At 35.1% G+C, this 21380-nt stretch overlaps 1 protein-coding gene across 6 annotated transcripts in view; it reads left to right on the top strand.

Moving 5' to 3' along the window:
- The window catches only part of SYCP2 (synaptonemal complex protein 2), a 115824-nt gene that overhangs the window by 75243 nt on the left and 19201 nt on the right, over positions 1-21380 (top strand). For 5 of the 6 annotated variants that reach the window (XR_013484696.1, XM_078149887.1, XM_078149883.1 and 2 more), the window contains 8 exons: positions 6907-6943; positions 10412-10485; positions 10586-10643; positions 12268-12323; positions 12703-12760; positions 15980-16154; positions 17463-17500; positions 20331-20510. Coding sequence is in view for 5 of the 6 variants with exons in the window: in XM_078149887.1 (XP_078006013.1) it covers positions 6907-6943; positions 10412-10485; positions 10586-10643; positions 12268-12323; positions 12703-12760; positions 15980-16154; positions 17463-17500; positions 20331-20510 (676 nt within the window). In the remaining variant the exon portion in view is untranslated. The remainder of the gene's footprint in view (positions 1-6906; positions 6944-10411; positions 10486-10585; positions 10644-12267; positions 12324-12702; positions 12761-15979; positions 16155-17462; positions 17501-20330; positions 20511-21380) is intronic. The other variant, XM_078149886.1, reaches the window with a different exon arrangement.

Genomic DNA, 21380 nt, shown 5'->3' with positions numbered 1-21380 from the left:
ATAGTTTTTGGTAGTTTGATTGGTATGGCACTGAATAAGTAAATTAGTTTGGGTAGAATTGTCATTTTTATTATATTAGCTCAGCCTATCCATGAGCAATTGATGTTTTTCCAGTTATTTAGATCTGACTTTATTTGTGTGAAAAGCATTTTGTAATTGTGTTGATATAGTTCCTGGGTTTGTTTCAGTAGGTAGACTCCTAAATATTTTATAATGTCTAGAGTAACTTTAAATGGAATTTCTCTTTCTGTCTCTTGATGTTGGGCTTTGTTGGTAATATATAGAAATACCAATGATTTATGTTGGTTTATTTTATAACCTGCAACTTTGCTAAAGTTGTTTATTATTTCAAGTAGTTTTTACTTGATTCTCTAGGATCCTCTAAGTATATCATCCTATCATGTGCCAAGAATGATAGCTTTGTTTCTTCTTGTCTATTCTAATACCTTCAATTTCTTTTTCTTCTCTTATTGCTAAAGCTAACATTTCCAGTACGATATTGAACAACAGTGGTGATAATGGACAGCCTCGTTTCACCCCTGATCTTATTGTAAATGCTTCTAGCTTATATCCCCATTACATATAATGCTTGCTAATGGTTTTAGATAGATGCTATCAATCATTTTAAGGAAGATTCCATTTATTCCTATGCTCTCTAGTGTTTTTAATAAGAATGGGTGTTGTATTTTGTCAAATGCTTTTTCTGCATTTATTGAGATAATTATATGATTTCTGTTAGTTTTGTTGTTGATATGGTCAATTATGCTTATAGTTTTCCTAATGTTGAACCAGCCCTGCATTCCTGGCGTAAATTCTACCTGGTCATAGTGTATTATCCTCAAGATAAGTTGTAATCTCTTTGTTATATTTTATTTAAACATTTTACATCTATATACATTAGGGAAATTGGTCTATAATTTTCTTATAATAATCATAATAACATTTATTCTATTATATAATTATATTATTATAATTATTATCATTGTATAATGGTTATTATAATAATTAATAATCAGCACCATATTTGTATCATAATATAAATTTGGTATGAATCCTTTGCCTGTTTTTCCAAATAATAAATATAGTATTGTTGTTTTTTAAATGTTTGATAGAATTCACTTTCTAAATCCATCTGGCTCTGATATTTTTTGTTAGGGCATTCATTAATGACTTGTTCAATTTCTTTTTCTGAAATTGGATTGTTTAAATATTTTATTTCCTCTTCTATTTATCTGGCCAATTTATATTTTTGTAAATATTCATCCATTTCATTAAGATTGTCAAATTTTTGCCATACAGTTGGGCAAAATAGTTCCTGTTTATTGGTGTGAATTCACCCTTTTACCAGGATGTAGTTTCCTTCCTTATCTCTTAATTAGATCTGCTTTTGCTTTTGCTTTGTCTGAGATCAAAATCACTACCCTTGCTTTTTTTATTTCAGCTGAAGCATAATATATTCTTCTGCAGCCTTTTATCTTTATTCTGTGTGTATCCCTTTGCTTCAGATGTGTTTCTTGTAAATAACATATTGTAGGATTATGGTTTTTAATCTACTCTGCTATTTGCTTCCATTTTATGGGAGAGTTCATCCCATTCACAGTTATGATTACTATCTGTGTCTTTCTCTCCATCCTATTTCCCCTCCTGTTTATGTTTTTCTCTCTCCTTTCTCCCTTTCCCTCTTGACCAACACGTCCCTCAATCTTCCCTCTCTTCTATCCACTATCTCCCTTTTCTTTCCTCTTTCCCTTCCTACTTCATATAAGGTATGTTAGATTTCTGCACCTGAGTATGTTATTCCTTCTTTTGCCAAATCTCATAAGAGTAAGGTTCAGACAATGTTCATCTCCCTCCATTCTTTCCCTCTATTGTAATGGGTCTTTGTGTCTCTTCATGTGATGTAATTCACCCTTTTCTACTTCTTTCTTTCCTCTTCTCCCAGTATAATCCCTTTTCACCACTTAATTAGATTTCCTATCATCATGTCAAAGTCAACCTATACCCACGGCCTTTGGCTATATATATGCCTTCTAAGTTTCATAATAGAGACACTGTTCTCAAGAGTTACAAGTATCATCTTCACATGTAGGGATGTAAATAGTTTGCCCTTATTAAATAACATGTGTTTTTTTTCTTTCCTGTGTACCTTTTATGCCTCTCTTGAGTCTTATATTTGAAGATCAAATTTTCTGTTGAGCTCTGGTGTTTTCATCAGGAAAGTTTGGAAGTCCTCTGTTGCATTGAGTGTCCATCTCCTCCCCTGAAAGATTAAGCTCAGTTTTGCTGGGTAGTTGATCCTCGGTTGTAATCCAAGCTCCTTTGCCTTACAGAATACTATATTCCACACCTTCTGGTCTTTTAATGTTGAGCTGCAAGGTCCTATGTAATCCTGACTGTGGGTACATAATATTTAAATTGCTTCTTTCTGGTTGCTTGCAGTATTTTCTCCTTGACCTGATAATTCTGGAATTTGGCTACAATATTCCTTGGCATTTTCAATTTGGAATTGATGATAGGTGGATTCTTTCAATGACTGTTTTGCCTTCTGATTCTAGGACCTCAGGGCAGTTTTCCTTGATGATTTCTTGAAAGATACTGTCCAGGCTTTTTTGTTGATCATGGGTTTCAGGTAGTCCAATAATTCTTAAATTGTCTCTCCTGGATCTATTTTTCAGGTCATTTGTTTTTCCAGTGAGATTTTACATTTTCTTCTATTTTTTTCATTCTTTTGATTTTGTTTGACTGATTCTTGATGTCTCATAGATTCATTAACTTCCACTTGCCCAGTTCTAATTTTTAACGAATTGCTTTCTTCGGTTAGCTTTTCTACATTCTTTTCCATTTGGCCCATTTTACTTTTTAAGGAGTTCTTCTCTTCAGTGAGTTTTTGTGCTTCCTTTACCATTTGGCCAATTCTACTTTTTAAGAAGTTGTTTTCTTCAATGTACTTTTTTTCCTATTTGGCCAATTGTGTTTTTTAAGGACTTGTTTTCTACAGTCAATTTTTGTTCTTCCTTTTCCATGCTATTGACTGTCTCTTGCTTACCTCTCATTTCTTTTCCCAGTTTTTCTTCTACCTCTGTTATTTGACTTTTATTTATATATTTATTTATTTATTTTGCTTTTTTGGTGAGGCAGTTGGGATTAAGTGACTTGCCCAGGGTCATAGAGCTAGGAAGTGTCAAGTGTCTGAGGTTGGATTTGAACTCAGGTCCTCCTGAATCCAAGGCTGTAGAGCTATTCATTGTGCCACCTAGCTGTCCCTTTTATTTGACTTTTAAAATCCTTCTTGAGCTCTTCTAAGAAGGAATTTTGACCTTGGGGTCAGTTCATATTACCCTTTGAGTCTTCAGATGTGGGCATATTGACAATATTATCCTCTTCTGAATTTGTGTTTTGATTTTCCCTGTCTCCATAGGAAGAATCTGTGTTCATTGTCTGTTTCTGCTTTTTGTTCATGAGTTTGCCTATTTCCTGGCTTTTAAAGTTGAGCTCTCCTGCTGAAGTACAGGGGGCACTGACCCAAGCTTCTTGTGCTGGGGGCCAGGGACCTGGTCGCTAACTTTGTGTGCTGGGCCTTCAAGTGCTGATAGGTGCAGGCTATAGGGGTCTGTCTGCTTAGCTGGTGGAAAGCTGAGGTCAGCAGCACTGAAGCTCTCAGGGTAGGGTTGAGGTCTGGCCCCTGGAGGATGCCTGCTCATCTAGGCTGCTCTGAAGCACCAGAAGGTTTGGCTGCTGGAGAATGCCTGCCCGCCTGGAGTTATGCTCCCTGAAGTTGTGCTGAAGCACTGGGAGGTTTGACTGCTGGAGTCTACCAGTTCCCTTTCCTGTGTTAAGGCAGGTGGTGGGGTCCTTTATTGGCGCTTGCTTGCTCCACCACTTTGGGGCTCAGGATCTGCTATTGGTTTGCCAAGGTGGGGCTTACCGCTGGCTTGCTGGGACACCTCCCATCCTGTACTGCTCTCCTTCTACCAGAGCGAGTGGAACCTTTCTTGTTAATCCTCCAAACTTCCCAGGTTAAAAGACTGCTGCACCCTATCTTTCTGCTGGCTCAGCTGTTCCAAGGTTTTTCCCGGGGCAATATTTTTTGGGTTTTTAGAGGTCAATAAGAGACAATGAGAGTGACTTCTTACTTTAACATCTTGGCTCTCAAAAGTCCTTCCCCACTCTTTTGTCTGGTTCTAAATCTACCCAATTTTTTCTTCTTTGAAAATGTTTCTTGGCATCTTTTCCCCATTACTTAGATTTCCCAATATATCTTTCTTCCTACCCCTTCCAGAGAACCGTACTATATATGAAAAAATAAAAATAGCTCTGCAAAACTAACCAATGGATCAAGCAAAGGTAACATATTGTATATCCCTAGTTCTCCCTTCTTTTCATAGAGAAGAGAGGTGCATTTTCCTATATCTTTTTCAGGGCCAAGCTTGGCATAAGACTTTACAGCATTCAGTTTTGATTATTTTGATTTTGTTGTTGTTCACTGTATTTCTAAGTTGTAGTCATTGTTAATATAACTTTTGTTGCTATTTCAGTTTACATGCTTCTCTTATTAATAATATCATTTTTATAGTACAGTAATTTCCTTTGTATTCTTGTACCACAATTTATTTAGCTATTCCCAAATCAATGGACATATACTTATTTCCAATTCTCCTACAGTGTTGATATAAACATTTGAGGGAGAGGGCTACATAAAACCTTTCATTTTATTGGTGACCTTCTTGGTATATGGACTTAGCAATGGAATCTCTGAGTCAGATGGTATGAGTGTTTTAGTCATTTTCTTAGTATAAATACTTAGTGGAAGAATTATTGGCCTAATTAACAGCTCCACCAGCAATACATTAATGTGTCTGTCTTCTTATAAGCCCCTCAATATTGAATATTTCCAATATTTCTTAAACAAAATCCTCAAAGTCTAGCAATTCATTAAATGTCCATTTCCTTTTATTCAGGATTATGTTTAACTTTGCTGGGTGTATTTTCTGCCAGAAACCCAGTTCTTTTGTTCCTCACATATAGTGTTCCAAGACCTGTGGTCTTTTAGTGTTACCACTGCTAGGTCTTGTGTGATTCTAATTGTGACACTGCCATATTTAAATTTTTTTTTCTTGTTGCTCATAATATTTTCTCCTTGAGCTGAGCATTTTGGGAATTGACTATAATATTCCTGTAGTTTTTCCTCATCAGCTCTCTTTCAGGTGGTGATTAGTGATTTTTTCCCTATTTCTACTTTCCTTCTTGTTCTAACACTTCAGGACAGCTTTCTTTAGTTTTTTAAATATTATTGTGTCAAGATTCTTTTTTTGGTTGTAGCTTTCAGGCAGTCCAATTATTCTTAGTTTTTCTCTTCTTGATCTATTTTCCAGATCAGTTGTCTTTCTTATGAGATGTTTAATATTCTCTTCTATCTTTTCATTCTTTATATTTTTGTTTTATTATTTCTTGGTCTCTTATGACTTTGCTGGCTTTCTCTTCCCCAATTCCAATTTTCAAGGAGTTATTTTGTCCCTCAAGATTCTGAATCCCCTTTTCTAATTCGTTGATTTTCTTTTCATAATCTTTTTATTCCCTTGGATTTCTTGGATTGTTCTTTTTTTTTCTTTAATTTTTCCTCAATCTCTCTCATTTGATTTTTAAAATCTTTTTTAAGTTCTTCTACGAATTCTTTTTGGCCAGGTGACCATTTAATGTACTCTTTTGGGTAGCAGACCCTTTTATTCCTTCAGCATCCTCTTCTGTCTTCCCATGGTAAATTTCTGTGGCTTGCTCAGGCTTACTCGGGCTTGCTGTTTAAGGTGAACCAGCCTGGAGGTGTTTACCCTTCACGTTGACCAAATCTCAGTCCTGGGATTTTCCTTTGGATCTTCTCCAGGTTGTCCCAGGAGAACCAGTGTTCTGCCCCAACTTTTGTGTATTTTTACCACTCTACATTTGCCCTGAAGCACTATTTTGTCTTGTTTATTGGAGAAATCTGGAGAACTTGAAATTTTCTGACCTATTGCACCATCTTCCCAGAATCCTGTCCTTTATTGATCAATTTCTAGATCTTGGATATTGCTGCAAAAGTTTTTTTTTTCCTTAGTAGTTTCCCTTTTTATTTTGTATATGCAAAAACTTTTCAGTTTCATGTATTTGAATTTTTTTTTCTTTTGGAAACACGTTTAACCCTTGACTGGTTAAGAATTCTCCCTCTAACCATTGCTATAAAAGATAACAGATCTGGTTCTTCTAGTTGGTGGTTGTTTTTTTTTATGATGTGATCCTTAATATTCAGGTCACATATATTTTGATATCATATGGTATAATATAAGTTGTTGTTCTGAACCAGTTTATAAAATGAACTGAAGAAGGACATGGCAAACCACTCCAGTAGTCTTGCCAAGAAAATACCAAAGGGGTTCACAGTCAGACACTGAAGATGACTGAAGACACCTAATAAATTATTGTTAAATTGAAAACGTAAACATAACCTCATATTTCAGGTTTTGTAGTCATCTATCCAGATCAGAAAAATTTGTGATATGGTATTTAGACTTTATTTGGGAAGAATTAGGGGCAAGTCACTTGACCTCGTGGTGCCCCCAATGCAACTTTCTAAAAGTTTAAGTTGTAGGAACAGAGGAACTTACCTTGGTAGAAACTGATTCACTATACTCCTGAAATAATGGGATTGGACCAAAAAGAAAACCTAGTTTATCCTAAATGAAGATTCAGTTGGAAGCACTAATAGTCAATTGAACCACACAAATCTAAGAACCAAACAGTACAACAATTTTATTGTAATTTTCTATCGACACAGACTTAGCTATACATCACCTTCTTTAAGAAAATTTTTTATTTCTTTATTGTACTGGTTTTCATGTGTTTTTTTCAATTTGACAAAATTTTTTTTTTAAATAGGAAGAATTCAAATAAACCTGGTCTACTTAATAGCAAGGTAGGTTTAATTTAGTTATAGAATTGATAGCCTATTTTAATATAATTCATTATATTTTATTAGAAAAATAGTCAAATATAAGATTAGTGATTGATTTAAACATTCTCTTTTTTAGGTTATTATAAGCCATTGTATAAAAAAGTGAATAACTCAGTAGCTGATGAGATTATGTACTTAGGATTAACTTATTTTCCATCCAAAAATTTGTGAATTACACATTCAAGGGAAATTTTTTTTCTTTCAAATATATAAACACAATATATCCTACATATAAATGTAGGGTAGCAGTCATTATGCCTTTGATAGTATTATAATATCAGAAAATGCAAAATTTTTCTTTCTACCCTAAAAGAAGCAGTACAATCATATTGGAAAAAAGGAAATTAAATGGGATCAATCTTTTATTTTAAAAAGAGTACTTACAAAAAAAAACAGAAAAGAAAAGTATCTTACAGTGGAGGGAAAGCAGGGGAAGGTGAGAGGAAATGAGTGAATCTTATTCTCATAGGATTTGGCTTAAGGAGGGAATAACATACACATTCAATTGGGTATGGAAATCTGTCTTACCCTACAGGAAAATAGGGGGAGAAGGGGACAAGAGAGCAGGGGGATGATAGAGAGGAGGGCAGATTGGGAAAAGGAGTAATCAGAAGGAAATACTTCTGAGGAAGGACAGGGTCAAAAGAAAGAATAGAATGAATGGGAAGGCAGGATAGGATTAAGGGACATAGAGTTAGTTTTTCAGAACATGTCTACTATGGAAGTGTTTTGCATAACTGCACATGTATAATCTATATTGAGTTGTTTGCCTTTTCAATGAGGGTGGGGGGAGGGAGGAAGAGAGAGAATTTGAAACCTAAAGTTTTAAAAACATGTTAAAAAAAATGTTTTCACATGCTACTGGGAAATAAGAAATACAGGAGATGGGGTATAGAAGTCTATCCTGCCCTACAGGAAAATAGAAGGGGAAGGGGATAAGAGAAGGGGGGAGATATAGAAGAGAGGACAGAGTAGGGGAAGGATATTCAGAATGTATGCCATCTTGGGGTGGAGGGAGGGGTGAGATGGGGTGAAAATTTGGAACTCAAAAACTTGTAGAAGTGAATGTTGAAAACTAAAAATAAATTAATTTACATTTTAAAAAAAAAAAGGAGTACTTGTTGTTGACCATAATGTTACATCCAATAAAGAATAGCCAGTGGAAATGATCACATAAAAGCCAATGTTCCAGGTGTACACATATATGTGTGTGTTTACATATGTATATGTATAGCTTACATTTATGTCACTGTAATTCTATAAAGTAATGATCATTGATTTCTTAAAGAACTGCAATTCTCTTATTTCATTTTTACTTAAAACTTCTACTTAATTATGCTTTATTTTAGATCTAATTGAGTGTATTTCTAATTCTATGCCTATTATAATTTACTTAGCTGAATTTTCAGCATATTTTTTGTAACAACATTAGTAATTGATATTTTTACAACTCACTTCTCAACAGAATTATGAAATATGTTAGTTTCACTCACTGTTTTCCTTCTCTTGTATTTAAATTTTAATACACATGGGATTACTGACAAAGTAGAACACCTTACTCTTTTGGAATTATATAATAAACTATAGTGTAATAGGAGGGTATTTGAGTTTATTTATGCTATTCCTTTGGGCAAGTCTCTTACTTTTTATGAGTCCATGTTCCTAATCTAGAAAATGTGGATGATAATACTTGGCCTCCAACCTTGCATGATTGTTGTGTGGGGATCAAGTGAAATAACATGAAAGTATGTTTTAAGTTATATTTCTTTCCTTTTCAATGGGGAGGGGAGGGAGAGAGTCTGGAACTGAAAATAAAATAAAATTGACTTAAAAATTTTTAAAGAAATATTATTATATTGCCAACTATAGAATAAAAGGTATTATTAGTTACCATATCAGTTAAAAGGCCATTTATCAGTACACAATAAAAAGTATAGATTAAGTAAATTAAAATGTATGCTGGATTTGTCTTTAATTGGTACAAAAGTATAAGCACTCAGATTGACTGTCAAATAGCAACTTAAAGCATGTTTTATTGAAGTTTGATTCAACTATTTTTATCATATTTCTTATGTGAGTAAGAAGCATGAGAGAAAATATATGTTTAAATTTATTTGAAGAGGCCATGTTTGATCAGATATACTAATGTAGTCCTTTGACTAGGTGTTTATCCAGCCCTAACCTCTCTTCTGACCTCCAGACACACATCTCCAAATGCCTGTTAGACTTCTTAAATTATATATCCTTTAGACATCTTAAATTTAATATTTTCAAAACGGAAACTCATTCTCTTTCCTCCCAAAACCTTTCTCCTTCCAAACCTCCCTATTATTGTCAAGGGTACCACTATCCTCCCAGTCATAAAGATTCACCGCCTTGGTGTCATCTTTAATTCACTCTCACTCACCCCACATATCTAATCTGTTGCTAGGTCCTATTATTTCTACTTTCATGTCTTTCATATACAGTCCTTTCTTTCCTCTGGCACTGATATAGGCTCATCATTTCAGGCCTGGACTATTGCAGTAGTTTTCTGGTTGGTCTTGCCTCAGATCACTTCCCTACTCCAGTCTTTGTTCTACTCAGCCACCTGAGTTATCTTCCTGGAGTGCAGAGTTGACCATATTACTCTCTCCCACCCTCACCCCCCATCTAGTAAACTCCAGTGGCTCCATACTTCCTGTAGGATCAAATATAAAATCCTCTGAATTCTAAAACCCTTTAAAATCTGATCCTTCCTACCTTTCTAGTCATTTTATACTTGTTCACCTCCATGTAGTCTCTTATCCAGTGATACTGGTTTCCTTATTGTTCCTCACAAAAGACATTCTCCATCTCCAAACTCCATAGATTTTCAACTGGCTGGCCCCAATACCAACGATGCTCTCTCTCCTCATTTCTACCTCATGGCTTCCTTGATTTCTTTAAAGAGTCAGTTCAAAATCTGTCATCTACAAGAGCCCTTTTTCAGTCTTTTAAGATTACCTTCACTTTACCATCTTGTTTGTACATAGTTGTTTGCATATTGTTTCCCCTATTAGAATATGAAGTTCCTGAGGGCAGGGGCTCTTTTGCCTTACTTTACATCCTCAGAACTTGGTTCAGTGTCTGGCATATAGTAAGTGCTTAATAGATCCTTGTTGATTTCGAAGAGGGAAGAAGTCTAGGATAACACCAGGATTGTACCACTGACAAAAGTAATGAAGTTGGAAAGCAGAGCCAAATTTAGGAGGAAAGACAATAAACTGAACTTTTGGTTATAGCAAATTTGAGGTACTCTTGGGTCATCCAGTGGAGATTTCCTGTAGGTTATTTGAAATGTGGGTCTGGATCTCAAAGGAGAGGACCAAGTTTGAGTAAGCATGCAATAGTCAGGTAATCTATATCATTATCTAGTAATTTTTTAAAAATGCTCTTTTTGATATGTAGGAAAAAATCCCAAGTAAAAATTCTAAACAACTGAAGAGAACTACTTCTGTTAATATGACTTCTGAATGTGCTTTGTAAGTAATTTTTTCCTAAACATTTTCTATTTTCTGCTTAGAATAACTATATTAATATAGTATTTTCAGCATCAACTGTTTTTTTTTCTTATTTCAACAGGAATGATGTTTATAATTTTAACTTGAATGGAGGTGATGACCCTACCATAAGACTTGGTGTAAGATTAATTCAACTTGATTAACCTTTTTTTTCTCTTAGTTCAGTCCACATTAATGAAAATATATTATGGACATTTAAAGTTTGAATAAGACACAGTCCTTGAGCTCTTATGGAGTTTAAAATTCATTCATGTACAAATATTATATAAGTAAAATATAAGACACAAAGATGCATGTTAAGTGCATTAACAAAATTTAAAATGAAGTACTATGTGAGGCCTGAGAGGGCAAAGTGTTTAATAATTGAGGGGATTGTGAAGGCTTCCTACAGGATGTGGTATTTGGCTTGGTCTTTAAAAGATGGGTAGGGATACAAAAGTTCAGGAAGGGAATGGAAGACATTCTGAGCACAGTAAAAAAGTCTGAGCAAATGTAGAGAGGTGGGAAAATACAGGGCAAGTTTAGGGGATAGGTGATAGTTCAGTTTGTTCGGAATGTGTGGTGCATTTGTTGTTGTTCAGTGGTATCTGACTCTTTGTCACGCTGTAGACCATATCGCTGGGCCAAGATATTGGAGTGGTTTGCCATTTCCTTCTCCAGGAATTAAGGCAAAAAGAGGTTAAGTGACTTGCCCAGGATCACACAGCTAGTAAGTGTCTGAGGCCAGATTTGAACTCAGGTCTTCCTGACTCCAGGCCCAACACTGTATTGACTAAGTTGTCTAGTTGCCCTTAGTGCAGTGCATGGAGGGGGACAATATGTGATAAGATTGGGAAGGTAGAGTGGAATCAGACTGTGGAGGACTTTGAATGGAGCTACATTATAAGTAATAGGGAGCCACTGAAGAATAACAGGACAAGATTTATATATGAGAAAGATTCATCTATCTGCATATAATATGAAGGATAGATTGAAGGGAGGAAAAGGTGGGTATTAGAAGTCTTGTTAGAAGGTAATTAGAGCCTATGCTGAGGTTATAATATGAGGAATAGAGAAAATAGGTAGATGTGAGAAATATTGCAGACATAGAATTAATAGGACTTGGTAACTAATTGGATATGACATGGGAGAGAGACAAAATGCCCAAGATAATGCTAAAGTAGTCCCAGTTGTCAGAGGAGTCAAGTCAGAAAGAGGAGCAGACTTACGCAGAAAAACAATAAACTCAGCTTTTGATATATTGAATTGGAGATTCAATTAGGACATATAGTGGAGATTTCCTGTTTTATTTGAGGTATGGGCCAGAATCTCATAAGAGGCCTACACTTTAACTATAGCTATATAGTAATCATGTAATCAATATAATTATCTCTTTATCATAGTAAAACTAGCATATACAAAACTTTCCTATTACTAAACTGTTTATATAGTTATCTGACATTTTTGATGTAAGTATATATTAGAAGGGATTATTCATAGTTCTAAATTCCTTATTTCATTCTTTAGTTTTCTAAGTCTCATTTTAAAGTTGCAATGATAATTCTGTTCTTGAAAGTGATAAAACTATACATATTTGTTATTGTAATTCTTTATAATAGTGATTAAATTTTCATAAATTATTTTATCATGACCTTTCTAACTATATGACTGATGGATAATAATTAGTTCTACATACACCTTAAATGTTTCTTATACCACTTTGATCTCTGAAATAACTATGTAGTTTACTGTTTCGTACTACAGACGGAGGAATTTCAGACAACTATCAAAGAAACTTCTGTAGCTAATTCAAAAAAGTTGTAAGTGTTTTGATTAAATGTGTATTTGAATACGATCTATTGTAATCAATTATTGTTTTTTCCTAAATGTCTCATTTTGTATTATATTACTCTGATGACATATAATGCATGAAAACAAACACGATGCTTTTAAAATAGCTCATTTAAAGTTGTTTTCATAATAATTAAATGCAAGAACTAAATCATCAAATCTTTGAGTCAAAAAAGGGCCCCTAGAGATGCAGTGGTTCCAACCTTGATTTTACAATTGGGAAGTTGAAGTTTTAAGTGATCTATTTGTGATCATATAACTAATAGACATGTTTCTTGGCTTTTACTCTTTATTGCCTCTGTATAATAAACATAAATATATTTTAAAGTTAACATTTATTTGTTTAAGGTTAGGTTTTAGGAGTCATGATGGAAGTGAAGCTTCTCTGAAAGAGAAAGATAAAAAAGTAAGATTCTTAATCATAACTCTTATAATTCTGTTTAAAGCTATTTTTTACATTCAGAATTGCCAATTTTCTATTCTTAAAAAGAAGTCATAGAGAAACATAAACTATAGAATATGTAAATATAATTTTTCATGGCTAGCCCTACTCCTTTTGTGACTTTTCCTGTTGTGAGCAATTTAAATTATAGAGATAAGTTCTCTGGATAGTTTTGTTGACTGGAATTTCAGCTTTATATGTTTGATATTTCATATGAATACAACTTGATATAAGATTTTTTTGCTATTTTATTTTATTAAATAATAAGTTTTACAATTAATTGGTTGATCTTCAAAATGAACAATTCATGGAAAAACTTAAATCTATATATTTAAATTGTGATATTTAACTACAGGTATCCTTGATGAAAGTATTAAAAGGGAACAGACAGGTTTTTGTAAACAGTATTCTATAGATCACATCTTTACAGTCTCATAATTAACAAAAAGTTTTCAAGAATAGAAGATACCATTGTTTTTGTTGCCCATAAAAAATATTTGAGCAGGGTAAGATGCTGCTGTAAAGACTCTCCTCTAACAAAGTGTCCCTATACAATCATAGTGCAACATGTCTGTAACCCCTGCTACTGATGAAGCTGAAGTTGGTGGATCTTGAGTTCTGAGCTGTGGTAATTATCAATCTGTTGTCTGCACTAAATCTAGCAGTTAAAATGCTGAACACTCAAGCATAGGGACTGCCAGGTTGTCTAAGGGAGAGGCACACCAGCTCAAGTTGAAAACAGTGGAGGGCAAAGCTTCCATGTCCTTTAGTAATGGGAATGGACCTGTAAGTAGCCCCAGAACATCTACCCTGAGTGAGACAAGGACATCCAGCCTTTAAAACATCAGTGGCAGCAATAATAGCAACATAAGTGTCTCTGATGAGCAACTTTTAAGATCTTTATTAGCAAAGTAACTTTGTTTAATGACCTAATTATAAATATCAAATGAAACATACAAGAAGGAAACATACTTTCCCAAGGTTTACTACTATTGAGACCTGGAGCTATCAATTCTTTATTAAGGGCCTGATGGGCTAAGCATATGCTAAGCAGTGGGGATACAAAGAAAGGCAAAAAAATACATTGTTTCTGCTCTCAAGAAGATCATAGTCTACTGGGGAAGACAGCATGCCAACAACTATGTTCTAAGAAAGTGTGTGTGTGCGTGCATGTGCGTGTGTGTATACAGATAAATTAGAAATAATTAACAAAGGGAAGGCACTAGCCTTCAGATCAGAAGCCTTCTTATAGAAGATGGAATTTCAGCTGAGCCATGGAGGAAGTCAGGGAAGCCAGGAGACAGAGAAGAGGAGGAGAGAGAGCATTGTTGGTGTGGGGGACAGCCAGTTTTCTAAGTGAAAATGTTTAGAGATGCATTGTGTTGTATAAGGAGCATCAGAAGCCGGTCTCACTGGACATGTATTGGAGAGTAAGTGTAAAAAGACTGTGTAGGTAGGGGCCAAGTATTAAAGAACTTTAAAATCTAGTTGATTTTATATTTGATCCTGAAGGAAATATAAAGACATTGGAGTTTATGGAATGGAGGTGGGGTGATAATGGTCAGACCTGTACTTTAGGGAAGATAACTTGGCCAGCTCAATAGAGAATGAACCAAAGTGGGGAAGAGATGAGGCAAGGAGACCAACCAGAAAGTTATTAAAATAGTCCAGGCCTGAAATGATGAGAACCTACACCAGTGGCAGAGGAGAGGAGTGTATATGAGATGTAAAGGAGGAAACAATAGGACCTAGCAACAGATTAGATATGTGGGGTAAGACAGTGAGTTAAAGATGACACCAGGGTGGTGAGCCTTTATGACTGGGAGGGTGGTGGTAAGCTTGACAATAATAGGGAAGTTTGGAAAAGGGGAGGATTTGGGGAGGAAAGAGAATAAATTCAGTTTTGAGCTTGTTGAATTTAAGATGTCTAAAGGACATTTAATTTGAGAAGTCCAATAGGCATTTGGTGATGCAAGTCGGGAGTTCAGGAGAGAGATGAGAACTAGATAAGTGTATTTTAGAATCATGATTGTGGAGATAAAAATTGAACCCATGAGAGTTGATATGATCCCCAAGAGTAATAGTACAGAGAGAGAAGGAAAGAAGGCCCAAGGATGAGGATGCTTAGCATGGAATGCAAATGAAAAATGAATTCCCTATTTATGGGGAAGTCCTCCAGAGGTTCTTGTTTGTGTCCAACATTTTGCTAATTGCACCAAATCCCAGGATTTTACAAAGTCTCCTAAGTAAAATGTTAACACTTAAAAGAATTCTGTTATCATTTAAAACAATTTAAAAGAATATCCATATAGGAAAAACTAATGAGTAAAAAATGTCTCTTGTTCATACATCATGGTATATAGTTGTATGAACAGCCTGTAGAGAAGTTGTTAAATATATTTACCTTGCAGAGATAATACAAATGAATAGTGTTGGGATCTGGGATTGAATGAAAGTAAGAGAGCAGGCTAGATTGCTTTTTGGTAATTACATCATACAAGTTTTTCCCCAAAACATAAACCCATCTTTTTTATACCACTATTCTTTCAGTGATGCTATATAACAGCAAATGACAGAATACAACAGCTTTCGAAGAATTAAAGTTTAAAATCATTGAAAGGGCAGTGAAGAGACACATGATGGGCATAAGTTGGCTGTAGCATATTAGCAATCAAGAACTGTGCTAGAGAATCTGCATAAAATATGTTGTGAAGGAATTGTGTGACCAGAACAGGAAGTGGGCCAATCATGTTTATATAGTAAGAGTAAGGTAAACTGATAAGCCTGATAAGTTCATTTGGTACCTACACAATTTTCAGGCATATAGAGAAAGACCTCCAGCCTATTGAGTGGACCCCTTATGGAAGACATAGATAATTGTGACACCAAATGAGGTATAATTATGATCTACACCATTAGAGGAGTACCCATATCGATGAGTTGACAGATCTACCAAAACATCAAAGTAGCAAATTCAACTAGTTAGTTTAGTACTAATTCAGTTAGATATACATGCAAACTTAGTAATAAAATTGTCCAGTGCTTTACTGAAGAGTGAAATATTTTTACCAGTGTATGTTTCAAAGTTTAGTTCTGTTCATTAACTTATACTACATTTAGTGCTTACTTCTTAATATGGTTCATGCAAAATAATTATCTATTATAAACATTCTTTTTTTTTAGACTAGAAAAAATCACAAGAAGAAGCACCTCTTTAGTGACACAGACACAGATCATAGAGGTGATGACAGCAAGACTGATATTAGTTGGCTAAGAGAATCAAACAGAAAAACCAAACCTCAGCTGGTAGATTATAGCAGAAATAAAAAAGTGAAGAAACCTAAAAATAGGAAATCAAGTAAGAAATTACTTATTTGGGAAAATATCTAGTTTTTTCATTATATGTTATTTTATCACCTAAAACTTATTTCGTCTAAGGTATTTGAAAAACGTGTATTTTCCAAATGTTGCTTTTTATTTTATTTCGTGCTGGGGCTTATTATGAGAGGCAGTGTCTCATAGTAGATAGACAACCTTCCTGTTAGAACTACTTAGGTTAAGTCTAGACTTTGATACAAACTTGCTGTGTGATTCTGTCAAGTCACTTATCTTCTCAATGCTGCTAGGCAACTTTTAAATCTATAAGTTTCAGACAAATTACTTTTGCATTGTAGAAGTTTCCTCCCCAGAATCCTTCTGTTCCATTTACTTGTGTACATCTGATATTCTGATCTTCAGAAATCATCCTACCCTTTGACTTTGGAAGCAATTTCAGAGAATTTCCACTACTGAATAGTAATAATAATAGCTAATGTTTACAAAGCACTATGTGCCAGGTACTGTGCTAACCACTGTATAACTATTGTCTTATTTGAGACTCACAATTCTACGAAATATATTCTATTATCATTCCTATTTTACTGATGAGAAAAGTGAGGCAAACAGGTTAAGTGACTTGCCCAGGGTCACCTAGCTACTAAGTGTCTGATGCCACATTCGAACTCAAGTCTTCCTGATTTGAGGCCTGGTGCTCTATCTAACTTTTTACTTCAAGGGTCTCTAATTTCAGATCCTTCAGCTCCTTGAATTAAATATTACATACCTAATGTTAGTTCAAGTTCCTTAAAATATTTCAACAAGATGGTTTATTGCACCTTAAAGCCCCAAGTAAATGTAAGTTGTTATTATTGTGAGGTGTGGCTAACTCACACCTTAGGATATGGTATTCATGGCTTAATGTCATTGAAAAAATTAATGTATTTATGATGATTTGCTTTGCACCATATTTGGAGTCTCCCCAGTGCTTGTGTTTTGTTGACATAGCCCTTCAAGAATCTAGTCACATCTTTATTATAATGAGACATCAGAGTATAGAGCTTTTAAGGGTAAAAAGAATAAAGTAATAACTTGGAGATACCTACACTACCAGTCTCATGAGACATGTATTATCAGTATTTTTAAAAGCTTGCCTATAACCACTTCTAAATATTTGGTTTGAATACCTGAAAAAGGATTTCTAAATATCAAGATGTGTTCTTGTTATCTGAATTTATAAATGATAAAATCTTTTGACTCATTAAACTGTTAAGTAAAATCACTGGTACTTTTGATATTAATTTTTATCTACTTCTAAATTTTAACTATAGAAAATTTTCCTCATTTTTAGGTCCATCAGTAGAAGTGAAACTACCAAAATCTAAGAAGGTAATACTTTGTATTGATATATTACATGCTTTTAATGTCTCATTTTTCTCACATCTCCTCCAACATTTCTCATTTTCCTTTTCTGTCCTATTAGCCAATATAATATGTATGAGATAGTATGTCAGAATTATTTTAATTTCCATTTTTCCAATCAGTAGTTGGTTAGAGTGAGTTGCCATTTGGCCTAATCTGTTTTTTTAAGGTGTTATTTTCTTTAGCATTTTTTTTGTGTCTCCTTTACCAAGCTGTTGACTAATTTTTCATGATTTTCTTGCATCACTCATTTCTCTTCCCAGTTTTTCCTCTACTTCTCTTAGTTGATTTTCAAAAATCCTTTTTGAGCTCTTTTATGGCCTGAGACTAATTCATAATTTTCTTGGAGGCTTTGGATGTAGGAGCTTTGACTTTGTTGTCTTCTTTTGAGTGTGTGTTTTGACCTTCCTTATCACCATAGTAACTTTCTACAGAGTTTTTTTTCCCATTGTTTGCTCATTTTCTCAGCCTATTACTTGACTTTTAAACTCTTTGTTAAGGTAGGGCTTTGCTTCCAGGGTGGGTGGTGAACTGTCCCAAGCTTCAGGGGTTTTGTGCAGCTGTTTTCAGAGATATTTCTAGGGACCTGTAATTTTTCAGTTCTTCCAAGGTGGTATGATCTAAGGAGATGTGTTTATTCCTCTCCTGGCCTGTGCTCTGGTCTGTGAGTGACTACAAGCACTCTTTTCTGCCCTGGAACTGTGAAGAGAGTCCCTGTTCTATTGTGGCCACAAACTCTGCTGTGCTAGTGCTCCTCCTCACCCTGGGACTGCCACCCAGGACTGACCTGTATCCAAGTATGGGCAAAGCAACAGAGTCTTGCCCCAGTGCTAGCAAAAAGATCCCTGCAATCTCCTTCTGACTAGTTGTTCAACCCCCCTTACCGTCTGTGGGCTGAGAGCTTTGGAAACAGCTGCTGCCTGTGCTTCATTCAGTCACTCCCAAGGTCTGCTTCTGGTTTGCTGGGGCTAAGGCTATGCTGGTGCAGCCTGTGTTGGACTGTGCTCCACTCTCACCCAGGTCCAACAGACCTTTCCTGCTGACCTTCTAAATTGTCTTTGGTGTCTGTGGGCTGAAAGGTCTGGAAACTGCCACTGCTGCCACTGATTCAGTCTCCTCAAGGCCTGCTCTCAGTTTGCTGGGTCACGGTCTGAAATGGCATGGTCAGCACTGGTACCATCTATGCTGGACTGCGTTCCAAGTTGTCTTGGGCTGGAAATTTGTTTCACTCTGTCTTTTTGTGGGTTCGACTGCCCTAGAATTTGTTTAGAGTCACTTTTTAAAGGTATTTGGAGGGGTCGTAGAGAGAGCGCAGGCAAGTTTCTGCCTTTACTGTCCCATCTTAGCTCCATATCCCATTATATGGTTTTATGTCACCAAAAGATAAATTATGACTTCTCTGAACTCTTAACCACATTATCTCTTCCAATTACATATCTCTAGTGATGCCTTCTGTGTTTTGCCTACTCTGACTTCCCCTTTAATTATTTGAGCTTTATTATTTAAACACTATTTGAGCTTTGCTATTAAGTACTATTATTACCGTATTTTACCATATAACTGTCACCACTGCATAATCATTGTGCCGTGATTTTGGGGGGGGTTTTTGTTTTGTTTTTTTGCTTTTTAGTGAGGCAATTGGGGTTAAGTGACTTGCCTAGGGTCATATAGCTGGTAAGTGTCAAATGTCTGGGTCTGAATTTGAACTCAGGTCCTCCTGACTCCAAGGCCAGATCTCTATCCACTGCACCACCTAGCTGCCCCATGCCCTGTTTTTTTCAACCCCAAAATTGGTTTATAACATTTCATCACGTAATCATTGCAATGTATGATTTTGTTCACAGAGCAACAATGTATTCACCAGCGGCATATGGATGCACATTTATCTTTAGTGCATTGGGAGCCATGAGCCTAAAATTCTCAGAACACATGCATTCTGAAAGCAAACTTGCATGGTTTGTTTAGAGCACTACGGTACTAATGTTATTGTCACTCAACCCAATGAGAATCATAGGCACAAGGGGAGCAGGCAGGCAGGTGAAGCTGCCATGAGTGAGTCATGTGATATGGAAAGGCTTGCATCTTCCCACACTAGCTACGCTGTACAGTTCATCTGCCAGTAATACAGTTTAGTAATAAATGATTTTTAAGTAATGCTGGCACTATTTTAAAAAAGTTTCACATAATGGTTGTATCCCACTTTTTTTGCAAAAAAAAATTTGGTGTAAAATCTGTGACAATTATGTGGTTAAATACAGTATTAATGCATTTTATTTTCTCTACTTTCATAAGCTTTTGAACTTTGTTTATAAAACCTTTTAGTTATGATTTAAGATCATTTGAAAGATAATAAAGGATATAGTTATTTGAAATAGAACTATCAGTTGATTTGGTGACTATGGTAAGAAAAGACTAGGAAATGGACCAGGATCAAGAATTTCTGTTGGGTTTTTTTTTTTTTGGGCTGGGCAGTGGGGTTAAGTGACTTGCCCAGGGTCACACAGCTAGTAGATATCAAGTGTCTGAGGCCAGATTTGAATTCAGGTCCTCCTGACTCCAAGGCTGGAGCTCTCTATCCACTCCGCCACCTAGCTGCCCCAAGAATTTCTTAAATTAGCATTTTAACAAGACTTTGTAGTTGCATGTGCAAGTATATAGTTTGTTTACAGGTGTTAACACAACTATATAGCTGTATAAATATTATGTCTTGCTAAAATGCTAATTTTTCTAACAAAAATGTAGAGATAGAGTATGTAGAGCTCATTATGATTACTAATGTTAATTAATTTTATCCCAGACTCATAATACAGATCCCACCAAAAAGGTAGATGAAAGAATCACAGAAGCAACAAGATCTCAACGTCCTCGAAGAGCAGGAATAGTAAAAAAAAATTATAAAGATTTCTCAAATTCAGAATCAGAAAGTGAACAAGAATCTTCACCAAGTGCTCTCAGTAAAGAGAATTTACTAGTTCAGGTAAATAGTTTCAGTTAAAATCATTACATATTTTTACAAATGTTTAAAAATAAGTGAGTCTCCCATTTTCTTTTGTTAAAGCTATGCCCTTCAGAGAAGAACACTTTAGTAGAATAACTCTTAAAACTAACCAAAAACACCTCTATAACATTTAATTCATAAATTACTTGCTATCAATTATATTTAAAAAAGGAGTGCTTTATGTGCTAGTTAAGTACAACTAATGATTTCTTTATAGATTATATGGCTTTGAATACTTTATCTTCCAGATTAGTAGTTCCTGAACTGGGACATTCGGGAACATGATTTATAAGAATGTTATTGATTATATTTTCAAAGCAAACATTTAATTCAGTCTTTTGGCAAATACAAATTAAGCAAATGATTATATACTGTGGACAGTGTTCTGTATTCTGGGGGTGAAAGAGAGAAAAAGTATAAGTAGTGTAATGATTCTTGCCCTTAGAATGTCCATGTATATATATGTGTGTGTGTGTGTGTGTGTGTGTGTGTGTGCACACATGCACGCACCTAAACGTCAGTCCTTAAAGGATCTGTGATGATTAAATATGAGTATGAATACTTCTTACCTCCACTGTTGCAGATTGCAATCCCTTTAGAGTCTGGGAGATGGTCTTCAAGAGTTGTTGTGATCAAAAAAATTCTTCACTATGTAACCAGCCTGGAGATATGTGAAATATATTACAAATACTATACAAAATTCAAACAAGATTTAAGCCAGAGCTAATATTATCAAGGAAGTCTTCCTATAAGAGTTTTGGGGGCAGAGGGGATTTCGCAATGACCCTAAAAAAGGTAGCAGTCTTTCTAGATTGCAAGTCACTGAAGTAGAAATGAGCCTAATAGACA

The sequence above is a fragment of the Phascolarctos cinereus genome, unplaced genomic scaffold, assembly GCF_003287225.1.
Source record: "Phascolarctos cinereus isolate Bilbo 61053 unplaced genomic scaffold, phaCin_HiC Scaffold_2;HRSCAF=192, whole genome shotgun sequence".
NCBI lineage: Eukaryota > Metazoa > Chordata > Mammalia > Diprotodontia > Phascolarctidae > Phascolarctos > Phascolarctos cinereus.
The sequence above is the reverse complement of the archived record's forward strand: the minus strand, read 5'-3'. Positions and strand labels throughout refer to the sequence as shown.